This window comes from Apis mellifera, linkage group LG6 (genome assembly GCF_003254395.2).
Source record: "Apis mellifera strain DH4 linkage group LG6, Amel_HAv3.1, whole genome shotgun sequence".
Classification (NCBI taxonomy): Eukaryota; Metazoa; Arthropoda; class Insecta; order Hymenoptera; family Apidae; genus Apis; species Apis mellifera.
The window spans coordinates 7,201,604-7,221,973 of NC_037643.1; the positions used below are offsets into that span (position 1 = coordinate 7,201,604).

At 36.3% G+C, this 20,370-nt stretch overlaps 1 protein-coding gene and 1 long non-coding RNA gene across 13 annotated transcripts in view; both read left to right on the plus strand.

Annotated features, from left to right (window-relative positions):
* Positions 1-1,094: 1,094 nt before the first annotated feature.
* On the plus strand, positions 1,095-2,354 carry LOC100577360. The gene is made up of 2 exons (XR_120158.4): positions 1,095-1,720; positions 2,044-2,354. It is a non-coding gene; the product is annotated as an uncharacterized LOC100577360 (long non-coding RNA).
* Positions 2,355-7,704: 5,350 nt separating this feature from the next.
* LOC408894 (transducin-like enhancer protein 3) overlaps positions 7,705-20,370 on the plus strand; it is an 83,346-nt gene continuing 70,680 nt past the window's right edge. For 11 of the 12 annotated variants that reach the window (XM_006564127.3, XM_006564131.3, XM_006564132.3 and 8 more), the window contains exons 1-2: positions 7,705-8,052; positions 12,007-12,210. In XM_006564127.3, the coding sequence (XP_006564190.1) occupies positions 12,175-12,210 (36 nt within the window). In that variant the 5' untranslated portion in view covers positions 7,705-8,052; positions 12,007-12,174. The remainder of the gene's footprint in view (positions 8,053-12,006; positions 12,211-20,370) is intronic. The other variant, XM_026441326.1, reaches the window with a different exon arrangement.

Consider the following 20,370-nt stretch of genomic DNA (forward strand, 5'->3'; position numbering starts at 1 on the left):
TTGCCAACTACGTTGAATCACTCGTTTAGTATAGATGCTAGCTGTTTACTATTTCTATCTCTCTTCCCTTCCTGTTTCTGGCTAAATATATTTCACTTATTTCATATTTAAAATTGTATATTAGAACAAACAATGTATTACATTTAATTTTTTAATGATTAGAAAGAGTTAATAAATTATTAATATCATATAATATTTTATAATAACTGAAAAAGTTTTCTATCTTTGTCATAATTATGTTCATTTATATAAAAAATTTTAGTTCGAAGATTCGTCAACAGATGGCAGCACAATGCAAGTTTTAAGAAATGTCGATAATAAAATGTACTTTTTCTTATATATATATATATATAAAATTTAAAAAAAAAATTTGTAAGATATTTATTATAAATATTGTTATATTTTCTTATCTTAAAATTTTTTAAATATAAATAATAAATATATTATTGTTTATACCTTTATCATAAAATTAAAAATCGTTTCAGTTAAAAATTATTTTTAAACAATTACATACAATAAAATTATATTTTTTACATTTTTATAAAATTTCAAAATATTGAGAGTTCTCAAATATTAAAAAATTTCCAATGTTAATTTATTCTGTATTTTAATTTATTGCTATCGTAACAACAAACATCATTTGTATTATCAATTTTATTGATTATTAATCAACGAATTATAATCTGTATGAAATTAAAAATTTAATATAAAAATGATATTCAAACATTCGAAACAATATGAATTTAAAAGAAAAATGTATATAAATTTTTTATATCAAATATAATTTTTTTTGTCAAATATTTATTATAATATTTTCAAAATTATTTACATCATAAAATATAATTATCGCTTGTGATAAAAATATTTCGTATAGATATAAATCTAATAATAAATAGATACATTAATTTTTAAAAAAAATCGCATTATAAAAAATATAATTTTTTATTCTCTATTATTTCGATCTAAAAATTTATTGTAATGTTATTAATATTTAAAATATTTAACAAAACTAATAAATTTCATTTTATTTATATATTAATAAGAAATTATATACAAATTATTTTTATAAACAATTTTTAATGATTCATCAGTTATATTTTTCTGTACATAATTTGACAACAGAATATGTTATATATGTGCATATATGTTTATATGTATTAGAGCATCATTTGCAACTGTTAGAATAAAAAAAAGAACGAGGAAAAAGTGAAATAGTAGAACTGAGGGAGTCATTAAGTCGGCACTTCACTCTCGATTTTAACGCCTCGAAGTGACGCACTCTTGCATCAAGTACGTTTTAGTTCGTCCTACATTTTCGCCAATATCAGAAGCATTACTTTATTCCAGTCTCAACACTTTCGACAGACTTACGTCAGTAGCCTTTGAACATATCTCAACTTTCTTACAAAAGAATTCTATTAACGAAACACTGATATTTATTCTTGCCAATTATCGATTAGTCCTAAAGATCGACTAACTCTGAAATTATCGATTCTGTCAAACATGTCGCACATATTAGTCGTATATACATAAATATTATAGGTTAGTTTCCATATATCTTATATAAATAAAATTTACCTATCAAAAATGTGAATTAATGAAAGTGTAAATAAAATTGATCAAGAATATAATTTATATAATATTCTGTTAAGATCTTATAATATCTCTTTGATATATTTATGGATTTTAATTGTTCTATGGATAATGAACGATATAAAAGGTATGTCCAATATTAAAATACTTAAATATACTTAAATATACGTATAATGATGATCACAAATATGAAACATATGAAAAACAAAATGTTTAAATTTTATACTTTATTTACATTTACATCTATTTGTAATCTTAGATAGTTCGAAATATTATAGATGATTTCAAAATCTTTTCATGAAACGTAAAAGTCTATTTTACTGTTTACTATAAAATAAAGAAAAGAATCATCATGAACATTAAAATTACCAGAATCTTTAAATTACCTTTTTTTTAGGCAATAAATAAAATAGTGACAGTATCAAAATAATCAAATATATCATTTTACAGAGATTAACGTTACAACCATAATTTATATCGCAAAAGCTAAGCTATAGTACCAAACGTTTCCCAATTATCGAAATGGAGAGAAGTTAAACGAGAAGGCGGCAGTGTTTCGTCTTGTTGCTTTCTTTTCTTTCCCAGCTTGCGCATTGCCTGTTCATACAACGAAAGGATAGGCGGTGTAAAAATGAGTATAGAAAAGGGCGCGTGGGTGGTAGATGGGTCAGAGACAGAATGAGATGGCTGATAGATGGAAAAAGAATCCTGAGTGTATGTGAGTGTGCGCGCACGTTTGCCACAGCATGTATATGAAAGAACAGCTGGAAAAAAGGTGTATACAATACAAACAGTACTGTCACACCGAGCTTCGCCAGAGGAATGAAAAACAGTCACCAAGTCTTCGTAAGACTGGCGTTTTCGGTGACAAGACCAGTTGGAAGAATAAGAAATGAGTCTTATAACGGAAGCCGGTACGAAAGATTATTCGAAAATTATAAAACTCTGATCACGTATATTGAGGTTAGGTTTAAAATCTAAACATTATTTTCCATATATTTAAATTCATATTTAATTTATATATTTAATTTAAAAATTCGGAAACTTAAAAATTTGATAATTTAACACTTCGAAATTTATTTTCGTAGCAATTAATCGAATAATAAATAAACGATTGATATTATTATAAATCAAACATTTGTTATTCGATTAACAAATAAATATATGTATTTAACGATATACGTTTAACGATGTACACCATAATGATGTACGTAAATATATTGTTCGTTCTTAAAGTTCATTATCTTGTAACTCGACAGAAAACTACTCTATGATTTCCTTTGAAGACAGATGTCGTTGCTTTCTTCATAACGGCTTGCCAAGATAAAAACGGAATTGAAAGAAACACGGTACAGAATAAAGAACTGCAAAGTTATTTGAAGAACATAACTCTGTTACTCTGAAAGAAAGCTTCTTGTATTATACATTCGAATTATGTATGTACGTTTCGCGTGCAATAGATAAGTTATCTTGTCAGTCGTAACATACGCATAATTGGTACTTGCAAGGAATTCAAAGATACACGTATAAGCCACAATAAATCCGTCACAAAAGAAAATAACCAGTTAGTTTTTCCGCGTGCTACAAAGACTTTTAAGTTAGTCCTCCGCTTATTGCGATTTAGATTGGATCAAAAAAAAAAAAAAGGAAGGTATTACTTTTAAAGTTTGGTTTTCATTCGCGTCATTATGATATAAGTAGAAACATCGTTAAAAAAACATAATTAAGTTATTGGGATAAAGCAATCGAAGAATGCTGTAAACGTTTGTACTGCCGATAATCCATATAAACAAGGAGCATGACAAAGGAATCCCTCTGCTACCTAATTACCATACGAATATTGAGCGAACATCGTCTGTACTGTGAAAATACGATATCGCGAACATTTCAAACACTCGAGATAAGACCCGTTCTATCCCATTAACCAGTTCCTTTTTTTTTTTTTTATCTTTGATGAGAGACGTAGCAACGAATCGTTCCCCGTAGCAAGAATGATTATCCGAACTGTTCGCGTGTTTTACAGGATTTTCAGGGGTTCGTGTTCGGAGTGGTGCAAGTTAGATATATAGACCCTTTTACGATGCCGATAGTAGATGATTCCAGCGTGGTATACGCCTAAGAATGGCAGTGCTCTTTAGGGAAGCAACTTAAAGGCGACTCGTGCCGACAGTGCTTCCAGCAAATACGGAGTTTTATATTTAAAACATTCTAGAGACACGCTCCATTGTTCTATCCTCGCATCAACGTAATATCGTCTTACGTTGCTCCTCTCTTTAATACATCGTTGCATGCGACTTCGTTGTATATAACTCAACAAAAGATACACCTATCGATTTTCTTGACAACAACTTTCAACTGTAATATGGTAGACCGTATTTGCTCCAATTACCGGCGAAATTACGAAGGCCTCCGACATTCGTTGCTTCGTTATTAGTCACGCGATAAGAAACCAATAATTTTGCATGCGTACGCAAAAACGTTTACGTTGCTCCGTTATTTCTTTGGTCGCATGATTTATGAGAAAATTAATTAGATGATATTCGCGGTGAACGACAATTCGAGCGCACAGAGAGAGAGAGAGAGAGAGAGAAAAAAGGTAAGAGACGGCAAGCTTTCGCTTTAAGTGCTTTAAATAAACGATTAATCATCGGTGTAATTATAACGAAGATGAGAGGAGGGAAGTGGGATCGCGCGGCTTCCACGATTTCATTCACCATTATCGATACATATACTATATATATATATTCCACGTACACATACTATATATGTATCAAACTATCGATGAAACGAAATTGTACGAGGCGAGTTATTATTTTAAGAAACGCATTGCTTCCTTTCTGTCTACACGACGCGACGCCAGAGGAAGTTCCGCGAATATATCAGCTAAAGGTTTCCAATTGCATTTATGGCTTTTCTCTCTCTGTCTCTGTTTTGTCCCTTTCTATCCCTCTCTCTCTCTCTCTCTCTCTCGCTCTTTCGCGCGCTTCTTGCGTACACCGACAAATAGCATTTCGTTTCTGTGCACAAGTCGTTTCTTTGCAACCTCATTGCGCGTTGCGTCCGTGTGGGTGACCACCGGTGCTACGTAAATATGGTTATACGACGTTGTACGTTGATAATGAACGCGCGCGTGTTCGTGCAAAAGTGTAGTGGGCTGCGGCTTGTGGTAAGGGCTTGGAAGAGGGATCGAGAACCGAAGCACAATGCGCCAAAGGTGGGAACAAGAGAGGGAGAGAGTGGAAAAGAGATAGAACTGGAGGGAAAGACAGTGTACATGTACGTTGCGTTTACGGTACGCATACACCACGCGTAACACGTTCATGGATGCTCTGTGCGATGGTACTGACAGTCGAATAGAAATAAGTAAATGAACATATACGTATATATATATATACGTTGTGTCGTTTTTTGTATGTGATTTACTTAACGAGAAACACTGGACAGACTTGCATGCCAAAGTATACAAATTTATCACTTTTGAAGCGAACGATAAATGTTGCACATTTTTACGTGTTTTGTCACGATCATTTGTACAATGATAATTTAAAGATATATTTACGCTTGACTTCTTGACTTGGACAGATATTTTTTATATCGATTATATGTTTTATAGTTGATAAAATATTTGAAAAAATAAAAAGAAAAAATTCAAAGTACGATATCAATTTTGCAGATTAAATAGAATTATCTGAATGAATAGAATCTGTTGATGTAGTAGCACAAGGAGGATTGATACGAGATGAGTGGAGCGAGAAAAATTTTAAAGACAAATTAAGCGAATTGGACAGATTTTAATGTACAGTTAGTTGTCAAAATAAAAAAAAAAGATTGTTCAATGATTTTAATTGAATAAGTTCGAATCCCCAAATTGTGCAGGCGAGCAAAATCATATTAAAGAAAATCGAAGTAACGATGAAGTTTTCTTTCCTTTAATCCGCTCTTTCAAAGCTCTTTGTCGGAGTTCCCTTCAAAAAATGTCAGTCTACCGTTGCAATGTGGATTGAATGAAATCCTGTGGAATGAAATCCTTCGGTACAACTGGAGGGTGCGCCCTGTGCTTCGCAAACTAGTTTTATGATATCCCACCGACACCTACCATGCTAATTCACCCACAAAGTTTTCTTCAGCTGTTTACTCGCCTCCTGGCTACACCTCTCCGTCACCACACCACACCTATATAACTGCTATCGTGGATATAACATAATTTTCCTCCTCGAACTACGCGAATCGATACAATAAATGCAGCAGATTCCAAAGGGCGAAGTAACAGCAATTTCAGTCGGCGTTTAATCACGCGATATTTCATTTATCCGCTATATATTACCGAGTCTAAATGTTTTACGGTTATTGCATTCTTGAAATTGATGTGTCAATAAACAGAATAACGCTCGTACAAAGGTGTGCTAAATTCATTTCACGATATCGTCATTGACGTGTTATCAGTTTCCTTGATAAAAATGCGTCTCGAGCCCCCTTATCCTTGTGAACTTTCGTTATTGTTAATGAAGAATTTTTACATATTTTTATCTATAAACCGTTTCGTATTTTGTACGATGAGAGAGAAAGAGAGAGAGAGAGAGAGGAGTATAGATATTGGAATTTCAGAAAGCCAAGTCGCAGGTAGACAGTCTGATTTAGAACATCCCCAGTTGGCGGGCGTTTAACCGAATCGAGGATTCATTTCCTCGCGCCCTCAAAGCGCAGCAGACACGATGTATGAGCAGTGTGTAATATGATGAGCACACACACACACACACACACACGCACTCACCACGCTTGGAATATCACCTTCACCATTGCATCGCTTGCACCCACCTAAAGGTCTCTCCTTACATTGCCGGTTGACTCGTGTTGTCCGGCTCTAGCACTTTGACTCACTCTGTCTTTGTCCTATGCGCGCTGCCGACACTCCGTACATGCGACACACAAGCAACGTTCGGCACTTGGTTCCGGTACTCCTCCTTCTACGCCTCGTTGCAGTTAAGTGGAAGCAGGACACGCGCAGAGAGGCAGTCTCTGTTGTTCTACAGGAGTCGGGGAAACGCAGATGCGACGATCGCGGTGTACACGGTTAAAAGAGAGATGAGACGAAAACGAGAGAATGAAGAAGACGAATAGAGATGGAGCACAAGGGACATATGTATGACAAAAGATAGGTGCGAGCGAAACAACGATAGCGATGATGCGGTGCACCTGTAAGACAGAGGCGGAAAGTTTGAAGATAGAACGAATAAGTGAGACAAACGACGGGAAGAGACGTAGAAGATCAAGAAACCGAAGAGCGACAGAGATCAAATGATATGTCTCATCTTCCGTATACGTGCGAAGAGGATAGCAACTGAGAGGATACTAGTATTGAGTGCGAGCGAGACAGCTAAAAGCAGAGGTGTCGATAAAGATTTTTTTAAAGTGAGAAATTATATCTCGAATAATCGTGACAAAGGAAACAAATGTAACAAAAGAAAACGATGTTTTAATAAAATAAATTTTAAACGATTTGGAACGCTATTCGTTATGTATATATTTAAGGTTATATTTAAGGTTATATTTTTAAATATGCATGAACACGTGGTTAATAAGTAGAAATTAATAGAGAAATTATGTAAGATTAAATTAGTTTTCTTTTCATGTCGAATATAAGTTAAAATATTGTTTTCCTTTATGCGCGTAAGAAAGAACTCCGTGACAAAACTTCGTTAAAAAGTTGCGGAGAGTGTAAGACATCGGTGGCGTAGTGTTAGTAAGTTAAATAGCTATTAAAATTTCCGATAAGAAGCCGTATCGGGTGAGATCTTTCGTGGACCGTTTTAACATAGAATTGCGAATTGTTCGATCGATATTGATGTATCTTTGAACGAGGAGAAAACTTGTAATTTCATAATCATTATGAAATTAGCCATTATTGGTTTCTTCGATATAAGGAAACAACGAATCGCCCCTGTCGGTCGACGCCCTTGACTCGACGAACTGAGAAACGAGTCGAAAAAGGACAGAGATGAAAAGAAAAGAGATGCACATTCCGTTCTCTGTGTACATTTGTGTCCCCTTATTGGTGTGTCAGTGTCGTTGCCGTGGTGGATGTGTTAGTAGCCGCTCATTGGTGTTCGCCGCGGCGGCAAGCGGCGTTCACACGTTTCCCGTCATCCACTTCGGTACCCGGCTCGCAGTCGAGCGTCGTTCGTTGTACGGTGCGGTTGTGACGTTCGTGTTTCGTCTCGACGCTTTATACGTTCGATATACGTATATATGTGTGACACTGTGCACGCGTTTTCTTTTTTTCTTTAGACTAACATATATATATATATATATACATATATATATATATATACATGAAGTGTTTGTGATAGTGCGAGAAAGAATCGGTGTGTGTCGGTTATATTTTTCGCATAGTGCCAAGGTGGATTAAAGACGTATCTCCTGAGGAAACAAAACGCGAAGAAAACGAACCACAGACCAAAGGTATTATTTACTGACAGCTTTTTCTATTGACCGTTCTCAGTTCGTTTGTTGCCAATAGGAGAAATTATTGTTTGCTGCGTCATTTAACATATTCGCGATAGATTTTTATGTAAACACAAATGCCTTATCATCGATTTTGTTCTCGTATATATATATATATATATATATATATATATATATATATATAGCAAATTATTTGAAATCGTGGTAATCGAGAAGTAGCTGGGTATTTGTTTAACGACGCATGGCATTCCATAGTATAAAAAAGGGTAACATTTTATGTATTATCTAACGTATTAATCTTTCTATTTTCGAAAATTGTGATATTAATTACTTAGATTTTATATATATATATATATATATATATATCGTCACATGGTGAAAATATCTAATCATGTACGCGATTTGCCAATAACACCGTATCGTGTAACATTAACCTTGATAATTGCTTTCTGTTGTTTTGCTTCGTTGCCAGCTCGAATGAACGGTAATTATAGAAATGTTAGCAGATTTTAATAATATTTCACGTTATGTCGGAAATTACGTGTTTGAGAACGACGTAGTTGCAGGTACATGTCGTTCTGTAATCCGCCTGACTTTAATTGGTCCGATGTTTTAAACGATAAGACGATCTTTCAAGCGGCAGAATGTTGCGGGGCACGCGTTTAACCGGCATTATTAGGCCAGTTTGAAAGAAGCCAATGACGAGTTTCGCTCTTTCTCGGTTTAATAAGCGGTGCCACTGGCAGCACCTTCGATGCGACACAGCTGCGAAGTAAATTACTGGAAAGAGACACGACGGTAGCGGGAATGGGAGTTAGCTACAAGCTGGGGGTAATCGCGAATCAACGTACATGGCTCATTAAATCATTCAGACAATCGACACGTTTTACCCGCTACTTTCTTCGTCGGTCGGCTTCTTAGAACCTTTACTATGTATTTTTTTCCTCTCGTACCATTGACATTTTCTTGTAATTTCTATGATAGCCAATAAATATAGTAGGTATATGGTCAACTGCAAACATAAGAAAGGAAATAAACGAGAAAACGATGTCATTTATTTGTCATTATATCAACAATATATACACTTTACATATTTGAATGTTTAAATGTTTATAAAACAGAATGTACAAATAATCTAAATTAATCTAAAATTAATTTATATATATATATGATAGTTTTGATAATTAACAATTTTACGATCATATATAACGCTTATTACTAGCATCGTTTATCGTTGTCCACTCTTCTTATCATAATTTTTTTGTTATTAAGCGAATAAAGTATGAACTATTTATCGATGACACGCGCCTGTATATACTTATATACCTTATATGCTCATAAATTATATGCATTATTTGGTTCTCGTTGATAAATTATAATTTAGATAAAGTATAATATTTTGCAAGCTACTGTGGGAAATTTTTTAAATTGTAGAGCGCAGCACGTACTCTATGTCGTGGTATTTGACCATGTCGCGATAACGATCGCGGGGAAAAGAAATCACGGGTGATCGCGTGATTAAGGATCTTAACGGCGATTAAACAAGATTCGTGATAACTTCCTTCGTGACTTGCCTGTGCAACGCTACATCCGGTATACGTTCCCTTCGTTCGCTCGAACGTTATAGGTAGGTGTCTTTGAACAGCTGTCGTGCGATGCTTGTTTATTTTCCTTTTCACGAAATTTCATCTGAGCACACAATCCAACACCGTTTCGTTCCGTTTCGTACGTATAAATTCTTTGTCTCGTTCAGTGATAAAAACGTTAAAAGATATTCGAAAGCATCGATCGTTTCCATAGTTTATTTGTGTTAAAAAGAGTTTTATCGAAAAATTTCAGATTATGCGTTTCGATTTATGTATTACTACGTACCTACGGTGATAGAAAAAAAAAAAAGGTGATAAAAGTTAAACCGCTGAAAGTTTTCATCGTTTCGTCATGTTCGTATATTGCAAATTGATGGAAATGACTGTTCAAATTTGGCTTCGCGTTTTTCACGTATGCCCGCTCCATTATACATCGCTCGTGAAATATATTATCCGTGGAGAATGGTCTGTTAACGGAGTTACATGACTCCATTTTCATGTTACACGAAACATCATCCGGCGTTACAAAGAGCCCGTAATGACACGTATACATGTGTGAAATCACCCTGATGTCAACGTGGAAATGATAACAACAACGAAATTCTTCATTTCGATCAAAAATTTTCCTCCGCTACATTTTATTCTCGAACGTTTTACTCTGGTGTTTTAAATTATTCAGACACTTTCAATTCCAAATTTACATGTACATTTAGCTGACGTAAACAGTATTGTAGTTTGTTATTTAATTCGCGCGTGTGATTCCGTTTTATGTATCTGATTTATTACGTGAAAATTACTTGAGGGGAAGATCCAAATTACTCTAATGCAAGCCATTAATACTTGTCCATTGATACTCGAGTATATATTTATATATATATATATATACTTATTTTCACATACTTGTTTGCACGTAATGTTAGTACGTTTTGGAAAGGCTATGAAACTTTTCGTACTTTGCTAATGTATCGTTAACGAGAAGTCACGTGATACTTTTGACTTCTTTATGTATTATGAACTATACGTGAAATTCTCGATAAAAGGTTAATCGAAATGTTAAAATTTTATCTCTATGAAATAAAAATATTTGAAAATTTTGAATTATTTAAAGATATTTCGATTAAATAAAAAATAAAAATATCTCGAATTATTCGAATAAATTGAGTTTCTTAAAAAAAAAAAAAAACTTAAAGAATCACTGTTCGATTTGATTCGACAAATCAAATTATCCATCTCGAATTACGAGTGCATGGACGGTTATAGCATGTGAGAATCGTATAAAAGTAAATTACACGTGCAAACGGCCGCAAGATATGCCGTTGAAAAATTTTCGATATCCACGATTTTCAAATAATTGCGAAACATTTACGTTATTATCGATAAGGATAAACAATATCTTTTTTCTTTTTAAAATTATTCCAATTTTAAATTGATTTAATTTGTCGATTATTCTTGTCTTAATTTTACCAAACAATTTCTCTATCGACGAATTAAATTCATGCGTCGCAAGAGTACATTATAACGAATCATTTGTTCATCGTCCGCCATTATCGATATTTCATTCCATCGTAATACATACATACGTTTTCGTTTCACGGGGAATTATCGTATTTTAATCGATGATTTGAACCGTCGGTACGATTACGGTATTAGAAGTGGAGAAAAATTTTAACGCGTGGAAAGAAATTGTTTACCGAAAACAATATTTTTTCAAAAAAATACAAAACACGCAGTTTCCGTACGTGTCATTTCGCTCGTGCACAAGCTTTGCGTTTGGTTTAAACGAGGGGGCGCTGAGCGTACGTTTCTTTTATCTCACCTCCTTTTTTTTCCCCTTGCCGGTTGCTTTTTTCTTTTTTTTTTTTTTCTCCCTCTCTGCTTTTCTTTGTCGTCCTTCGTTGGAAACACGCCTTGGAGATTAGGATAAATGTTCTCGGGACGGTGACGGAGCATGGTTTACGCGCCCCGTAAATCGAACGATAAATTGATCGGTTGGATTCATAAAGCCGCGTACACACGTGACGCAATCGTACAAATAATTTCAAAATACGCGGCGTCGGTCTGATTTTTTTTTTTTTTTTTAGAAATTGAAAAATAGAATTATGTTTAATATATCTGACGATATAAAATCAAACGCGCTATTTACTCGAATAATTCGCTAAATACTTGAAGTATATATTTGAAGTAAAATCGTTAAAAACCACTTTGTTACAAAGTGTAAATATAAAAACCGATCGTAAAAATGAAAATTAGTTTTTCCAAGAAAAGCGCGGTCATCACGCGAAATCGCGAGTTTCTCGCGAACAAGTTTACGAAACACCTCGGTTTCGGCTCGAAAGTAACGAATCGTGTCGTGTTATAATTACAGCCTGCGAAGATCTAGATGCTGAACACCAAGGGAACACCGTTGGCGCTCCTCCAAGATCCTGAGAATGTCGCCGCAAAGATCGAGCCGGGGAATGGATCATGAAGTGGCCGCGTACAAAGGACATTGCGGACGCGTGTGATTCTTGCGAAGTATTTAGCCACAATTAAGATGTATCCCGCGCCGGCGAGACACCCAGCCGCTCCCGTAAGTAATCAACAATAAGGAGAATAAGAAAAAAAGGAGGGAGGGGAGGGAAGGAAGAGGCGCAGCGGTTTGCCTCGATTTTTCTTTATCGTTCTTCTCTCGAAACAAGATTGTCGCGTTTTTAATTACGGAAAAGGCGCGGGGCGATTACTCTTGCCGCAACTTCTGAGATACCGGGAACTCGGCCAATTTTTATCGCATCCGACGTAGTTACGCCGAATCGATTAATTTCGCTAATTTTCTTCGCCTCCATTACGATGCTATCTCTCATTGAAAGAAATGTTACTGTATATATATTTATGTGATCTTTGAGATTATTCTCGAGCCATTCCTTTTTTCTTTTTATCGTAAGTTTCTTTTAAGATTTAGAGATTTAGAGATTTTTGTTTTTATCATCGTAGTTATACTTGTATTAATGAACGGTTTTCGATGAATTACGGGTCATTTTGAGATGGAGAAAAAAAAAAAAGGGAAAAGAGAAAAGGATAGGATTTATTATACGAGCACTTGAAATTTCATTTCTTTCTATGATATTGATATCACGAGGAAACCGGCGAGGAGAAGCGCCTTAACCACTTCTAGCGGGGAAGAATAAAAGGCGTCGGTGCTCGTGAGCTTTCAACTTTTCTTTTCAAAGTAGTTACCCCGTCAGTTGCTCTAACACCATCGTGGCGGCGGCCCATATTATCTCTCTCCCCTTTCATGAGCCCACTTATGGGGTGCCTCCAATTTTAATTCACCGCTTTGTTCATTGTTTGAACCGCTTCAGAAGTGAACTATTAAGCATTCGCTCCGGAGAGAAAAGTTTACCGGTTAATTTCTTTTTTTTTTCTCTTGACTAGATTTTATTCACAATCGTATCTCATTGCATATAAAAACGCCGATTTTTCTTTCTAAAACGATCAGCATGCGCGAAATATCACTCGAACACAGAGATATCCGTATCCTTCGCGCGAATTTTCGCGTTTCTCTCAAAAGGTTCAACAAAGTTAAGCCTTACGGCTGCACCCCCGCATATCAACGGCCCGCTCTCTTCCCCCCCCCCCTCCCCTTTTTTTCTCTCTTTTTTCCTGCAGCGCCGTCCAGTTGCAAAGAATAAACCAAATGGCGGTTACGAAGTTTACGGGAGAAAGGATCGGCACGGAGTAATATAATTGCAGGGTCATAGTAGAAAATGCATTCTCCTTTATACGCGCTTTAGTCGGCCGCCGCCTTTGCATTTTCATTTTCTTACTGCAAATAATTCCACTATTCAAAGAATGCTTTGGCCCGGTCGCTCTCTTTTTTACTTTTCCACCACCGTTATAATTTCACGCGTCACATAAGCTCAAAGTCCTTTATGCGAAACGAGACCACCGGAGAATTCGCTGACACAGGAGGCCTCTAGAAATTGTAGAGATTATTTATGGAGAGAGAATGAACGGGTGAACGAGGGAAAGAAAGAGGGAGAGGGGGAGGGAGAGGGAGGGAGAGAGAGACAAGTCAACGTACAACAATTGCCGTTCGTAGAAGCAGGGCTGCTGCTGGTGCCGCTGATATGTGGGTACACTCGACGGTTGTTTGCTTATTGGCGCTAATGTGGCGCCGTTCAAGGGGCACAAAGTGGTTCAATAATTTCCTCATGAGGATTCTTAAGAGAGTAAAATCGTTCTTGCGATAATACGCGGTTTATTCTATTCATAGATGTCGAATGTGGACGCGTCGTTGCAGAACATTGAATACGATTGGTTATTAACGCTCCCGCCACGTGGGGAGCCTTCGTCTCTCCTTTCTTCGTCCATTTTATTATTATTCTCTTCCTTTGCCGAATTTCTTTATCGTAATTCTAATCGATTCTTGATACATTTGAATTCTTATTTTTCGCGTAAACGTGGAATTGAAAGATCCAAAGTTAATTATTTGGAAAGTTATATACAGGTAAAAATTTGTTTGGAAGGAAGCGAGGAAGAAATTGATTTCGAATGTAGCGTCGGGAATGATAGATGGGCTAGAGTCATAATAGAAGCGAATACTATCCTAAGCGCTAAGAACTGACCCATTCTCTACTTGGCAACCAAACAAATGTTGGGATGGCGACGACTATTGTGCTCGTAACTCTGTAACTCAAGCCTTTACGAAGAAGAGAAAGATAATAAAAGCAAGAGTTGCCCTATGGAACATTGTTTGCTCGTTACTTTGCCAAATCGCAAATCACGCGAAACTGAAAAGGTTCGATGATAAAATAATGATAAAAATATTGTTTAAAAAAATATATATATAGAAAAGAAAAAAAATTAATTTTCCTTATTCATTCGATTGTATTCATTCAATGAAATTTCTGCAATAATTTCACGTATCTCGATAAGTAAATTTAAGCTGATTGGTACATTTTAATCTCTCTCTCTACTGTCAAACGGACATGGTGATAATAGGAATGATAACTGGTATGGTAATGATTGTTATCCTTGATTGTCTAATATGAGGAAGTAAAGAACTTAATCAGCTTACAACGTGCTGATTTTCATCGCGCGTTTACGTTGCAATTTGACACCGATTCTCGTAATCCGAATTCTCCGCTAATTAAAAAGAATTAAAATTACTCCTTTCGTCTATTCTAATTGTTATTTCCATTGTTATCGTTGTAACAAATCCTTCATTATTTTAAAAATGAAGTAGAGTATTGCGTCTTCCTCGAATTTTCAATAATGAATAGAATATATCGGAGGGAGGGAAATTGAAACGAAAGGAAACGAATCCAACGGTGTAAAAAATTATTAAAAATTGCATTAAAGAAAATTCGCGTCGAATTTCGTCCCGCTCCGTTCCATTTCGCGTTCATAATTATCTAATTGTGCCTTTCAATTATGTAAAAAAATACGGTGTAACGATACGGTTTAATCGCATTGTGGCTGCGAGTTGCCCCCCCCCCCTCCCCGTCCACGTGGAAACGTTTGATCAATTAACGATATGTAAATATTTACTACGCATAAACGGGGAAGGATAAAGTAGGGAAGGCAAAAAAAAAAAAAAAAGAAAATGTCACGGTAACGAAAAGTCTTGCAACCTCTTTGCAAATGCACCGCGCGCCGACTTGTACCGTGCATTATAGCAAAGGACAAAGGGGCGCTGCTTTGTTTCCTCCTCTCTTTCTTCTCTTTTAGTCTTTTCCTACCACTTCACCGTTCCGTCTCTCTCTCTCTCTCTCTTCCCCCTCCCTCTCTCTTTATTTCTCTCCTTCCCCCCCTTCCCCTCTTGCTCTCTCCCTCCCACGTTCGCTTATTCATCCGTATTCCGTCTGCATACACAATCTTTTGCATCGTTTATGCCGTTTGTACGCGAGACTCTACGGTTTTTCGATGCCTTCTCTTATTAAAGTATTTAAGTTATAATCTCGTTGAATCTACAAAAGCACGAGGAAGACGACGACACCCACGAAATATCGTATAAATATTTCCCGAAATATTTACCGAATATCCAACGTACCGTACATCCATTTCAAGTTTATCGTTTCAAACGCTGAACCAGCGTTTCTCAACCCATACGTATTTCCTGTATGTTCAATCATCCGACGAATCATCCTCTTACCGGAAAACACTTGTCAAACAATTTTGAAATTAAAGAATCTTGCTAGAATTTTAGAATCGATCGAAAACTTTGCGAAAATTTCTTCGAAATCTTTTCCGAATAAAGATAATTATCGAACATTTTTAATTAAAGAATCCTCGTAGAATTTTAGAATCGAGAAACCTTTGCGAAAATCTCTTCGATATCTTTTCCGAATAAAGATAATTATCGAACATTTTTTTGGATAACTCTATGGATCCGATTGTTTTTAAAGATTATCGCGAATCATCGACCTGGATTCACGAAACGAAATTGAAACGATATTTCTGATTTCAATCGAACATCGTTTATCGTTAAGATGCTGCTCGAAAAAATCGTGTCGGTCGGCACGAATGCATCGAATAAAGAGAGAGAGAGAGAGAGACGAAATTGCAACATAAAAATGATTCTCCACCGCGAGTTTTTTCAGCGCGTGAGAGGAAGGGGGGGTGTGGGAGGGGTTGGATACGCCGATGACAATCGCTGATCAAATTGTACGACGACTAATTGTTCGTCGAGTCGTCCCATCCCGAATTGAAACGAGGAGCGAAAATTGAAATGCTCGCCGGAGGGTCACTTGATTCTGAAATAGAAAAAGTCATACATAGACGGGCCGATTGGTAACAATGGATGCCAATGACGAATTTATACTTTCGAGATGCGCTCGCGGAGGAGGCAGATGCAGTTTTCCCTGCAGTTTGAATCCCGTTTCATCTACGCGTCTGTCCACTACGACTGCCGCACTTGAATCCTTGAACAAACCCGGGTTATTTAAACAAACGCGGCCTCAACCAAGATGATCCTCGCTACTGGTCAATTACCATCTATTTAGAAATTAGTTTTTCGGTGTCGTTGTTTAAAATTCGATTTATTATGTTCATTTTATAAAAATGACGTAATGAAACTGATTGTTATTTAAAATTCTTGAGATAGCTATTTCTTGGTCGTCGTACACTGCGTATTTCCACTATTTACGTATTAAGTAAACGAAGGATATTAGGAGGATATTTAAAGGAATTTTTAATTTATTGGCCGATTTAAGAAAAGTAAGAAGATAATTTAAGAAGTAAGATTTTATATTCACTATTGATAAAAAAAAAAGAAATCAGAAGAGATATTCCGATATCGATTGTTAAGCTATTGATTAATGTGAAAAGTATATATGTATGAGATTTTCTCTTTTTTTTAATTCACTTTACTTTGGAAAAATATACGCAGTACGTAAAATTACATGACGAATTTTCACGAATGCGAGTAAAAAAAAAAGTAAAAAATAAAGAAAACAATAGTTTTATCTATTAAATATATTATAACCTACTTCGCACGCTTCGTATATTTTTGCATACTAGATACGTGTATTCTGTTCACCTTTGCACTTTTAAATCTTTCATAAATTCATAAAAAAAAAAAAAACAAAGAAAGAAAGAAAGAAAGAAAGTAACGAAAGATTCTTAATTCAGTGAAAAAAAAAGAAGATTTGTATCGATCAATTTATTCTTTCTCTAAACTCGAATATATAATGTATACCGATTTATCCTTAACCTCCGCCATTGTTCAAATTATACTTCAATTACACTGGGAGAAATAATCTCGTATAATTATAATTTAATTTATTTTCACCGTGAAAAAGAAAATTATCGTAAACAACAATATCTTTATTCATCTTGCCATTGTTTCTTGTATTAACATTTAACGTTTGTTACATAACTCGTGAACTCGTTTTCTGAGCGATAAAAACCGCCGCTTCGAGATTTCGCGTCGGTTTTCATCGACGTGTTTCACCTTCGCCTCGCCTAGAGTAATGGAAACGTTCCAAACGTTTTTTTGCCCAACTGCTCTCAACCTGTCGTGCAACCGTTCGCAAGCATGTCGCAAAATTCTCTTACCTGTTTCTGGAGACCGACTATAGAAAGCTAATAATTCGGTTTTTTTTAAGCACGCGCGAGGAAGAGGGGGAGGGGAGGGTCACGATTGATCCACGCGATCCACATTTTCCATTACGTATTTCCCCCCCCAATGTTCATCCCATAAGTACATTGTGTAAATTTTTACAGAAATACCCGCATACGTACAGGCCATCAAACAAATTTTTCGGTATTTCCGGCTCGATGCATCTGGCAATTTAATATTTTTGTACACGCATACACCCGGTGCCCGGTTGTATTTGCACAGTTCCATCTTTATTTAATACGTAAATAGTGGAATTTTAAATAGAATCACATATGCGCGTGTATTTTCCGGTCTGTTTCACTCCAAAAAACATTACTCCTTGCCGGACAAAAAATTATATTGTTTTTACAAGGGGATGGAACGTGTTTGAACGGGGGAGGAATATAGGGAACGCGATGTGTCATGTGTTAATAGTGGTTAACGGACAATTGGATGAATTTTCTCGTAATAATTTTTGCGCTCAGATTATTTATTTGCGATAATATTGTTATCGGCACGCATATTATCGTTCGTTTCGACGATTATACGTTACGATACGTCGATCGATGAATTGTTTATCATAATTGAAATTAAAAAGGAAATTTGCGAAAGGGAACGAGTTGAGCGTGAATTTTGCTTCTCCTTCGGCAACTGTGCGTTACGCCGTGCACAGTTGTGTGCAGCGTGCACATCCTTCGCTCGAAAATAAACGAACAAAAACGATTTGGCGTTCGATGAAAAGCGCTTGGAGTGATTAATCGCGAGGATTAATTAATCGCAGAGGGAGCAAGAAACCGCATGGTTTCGCTGATTAATCCGTCGCTGGCCTGGTGGATACGCTACTACGCGGCGACGTTTCGTGAAATCGTAATCAGACGAATGGTCTTTTTCATCGTCCAATGATGGACTGCGCGATACGCGTTCAGAGGATACGTACGTTCCTCTTATTATTCTATTTCATATTCGGAATGCCTTTTCCTCTAGCATAAGAATAACTATTTCTTTTTGTCGAAAGATAAACGTGAAAGACAGAATTCGAAACTAATTGAAGCAAGAATTTTGAAATTGTCGGATCCCTCTCTTACTTTGTTCTTTTACAATCTGTAAAATAATATTCAGAGATGAGAAAAATATTTCGTAGCGATTTAAACGTTTGAAACGAAGAAGCAAAGTAGAAAAGAGAGAAAGAGAGAAAGGAAGAATAGATAGCTTTTAGATAACGCGCGCTGTTATAGACAATGAAAATCTAATTCCCAGTGAATAATTCGCGTGTTAATGAATTCTACCGCGAGATATAATTGATAAAATTATCCTTCTTATGATTAAAATTCGCCATTCGTTTAAATCGTCCCGTAGATTGAACCTTGGTTGAGAGAAAAAAAAAAGGTGATATACGAGCGATTTCTATATATATATATATATATACGTGTGTGTGTGGAAGTGGAAGGAAAGAAAGCCGTTTTTGGGTTGCAGCCCCCGTAATTGGTGGGTTTTAGCGACATAATTCTTGGCCCCGAGGCATATCACAGGCCTATGGGCTTTAAGCCTTCGTCGACGGGTCTATTGGGGTGGTTGCCCAACCTCTTCTCATATACACACCGTCCTCTTTCTCGTTGTGTACACGGGGGTGCGGCTCGAGCTTTACCCGACTGTTGGGATCCGTTAGGCTCCGGAGTTTGAGGGTAAGAACGGTATGACAAGCATTTGATGAGGGGACCAACGCCACCCACTGAAATCCCAACGAGCGGTTCTCATTTTCGTTTCACTCTTGAAACAATCTTCCATTATACGATCGTTCGTTTATATTATAATATGATGATGAGTATAAGGAATAATTGTCACGATTGTTCACGTATCAGACCATTAAAATTAAATTTCTCGATAAAAGTTAGAATCATTATTAAAAAAAATGTAATAATTATTAGTGGAATATTCGTGGCGCGATTGAAACAATTCGATCGTTGAAAATAAAATTTTGGACTCATTAACGATAAATAAGGGGGGGGGCAATAATGAGAACAGTTCGATCTAAACCGAGCATAGCTCGTGGTCTGAAAAAAATTGCATGACAACGAGTCAGCGGGATTTTCTGCCTCGAGCCCATTTATACGCTATTGTGCAGTCGGAGTGCGTTTTTCCTTGGTGACGGACGTGCGGTCGAAGAATGTAACGTGGCCGGGGGAAGATTGATCACCACTGCCAACTGTGTCGAGAACGTCGCAACACTCTTGCCACACCAGGGAGTCACCGAGTGTCCTCGCCAGTGATTCTCACCGGATCCCCCCTGCGCCTGTATTGGCCACGAGAAAACGGGATAAGAAAGTTGAGAAACTCTGGGTGGTTCTTGTCCAACATTTACATTTACATGTCGAACGAGGTTCGACCCTCGGCTATCCTCGTTAAAGCACAGAAGGGCAGGAGAGAAGGGCATGGTCAGAAATATACGTACACATATGCACATATATATATATATATATATATATATATATTCATATGTATGCTTATAGAATGGCCGTCAGTGTCATCCGCATGATTGTCGTCTACCGAATGATGCGTATCGATCAAAAGACCGTTTCTCTGTCTCTTAGCCTTGTGATATGATTGAAATATATAGCATAGTGTCAATTTTGGTAATTGACGATTAATCCT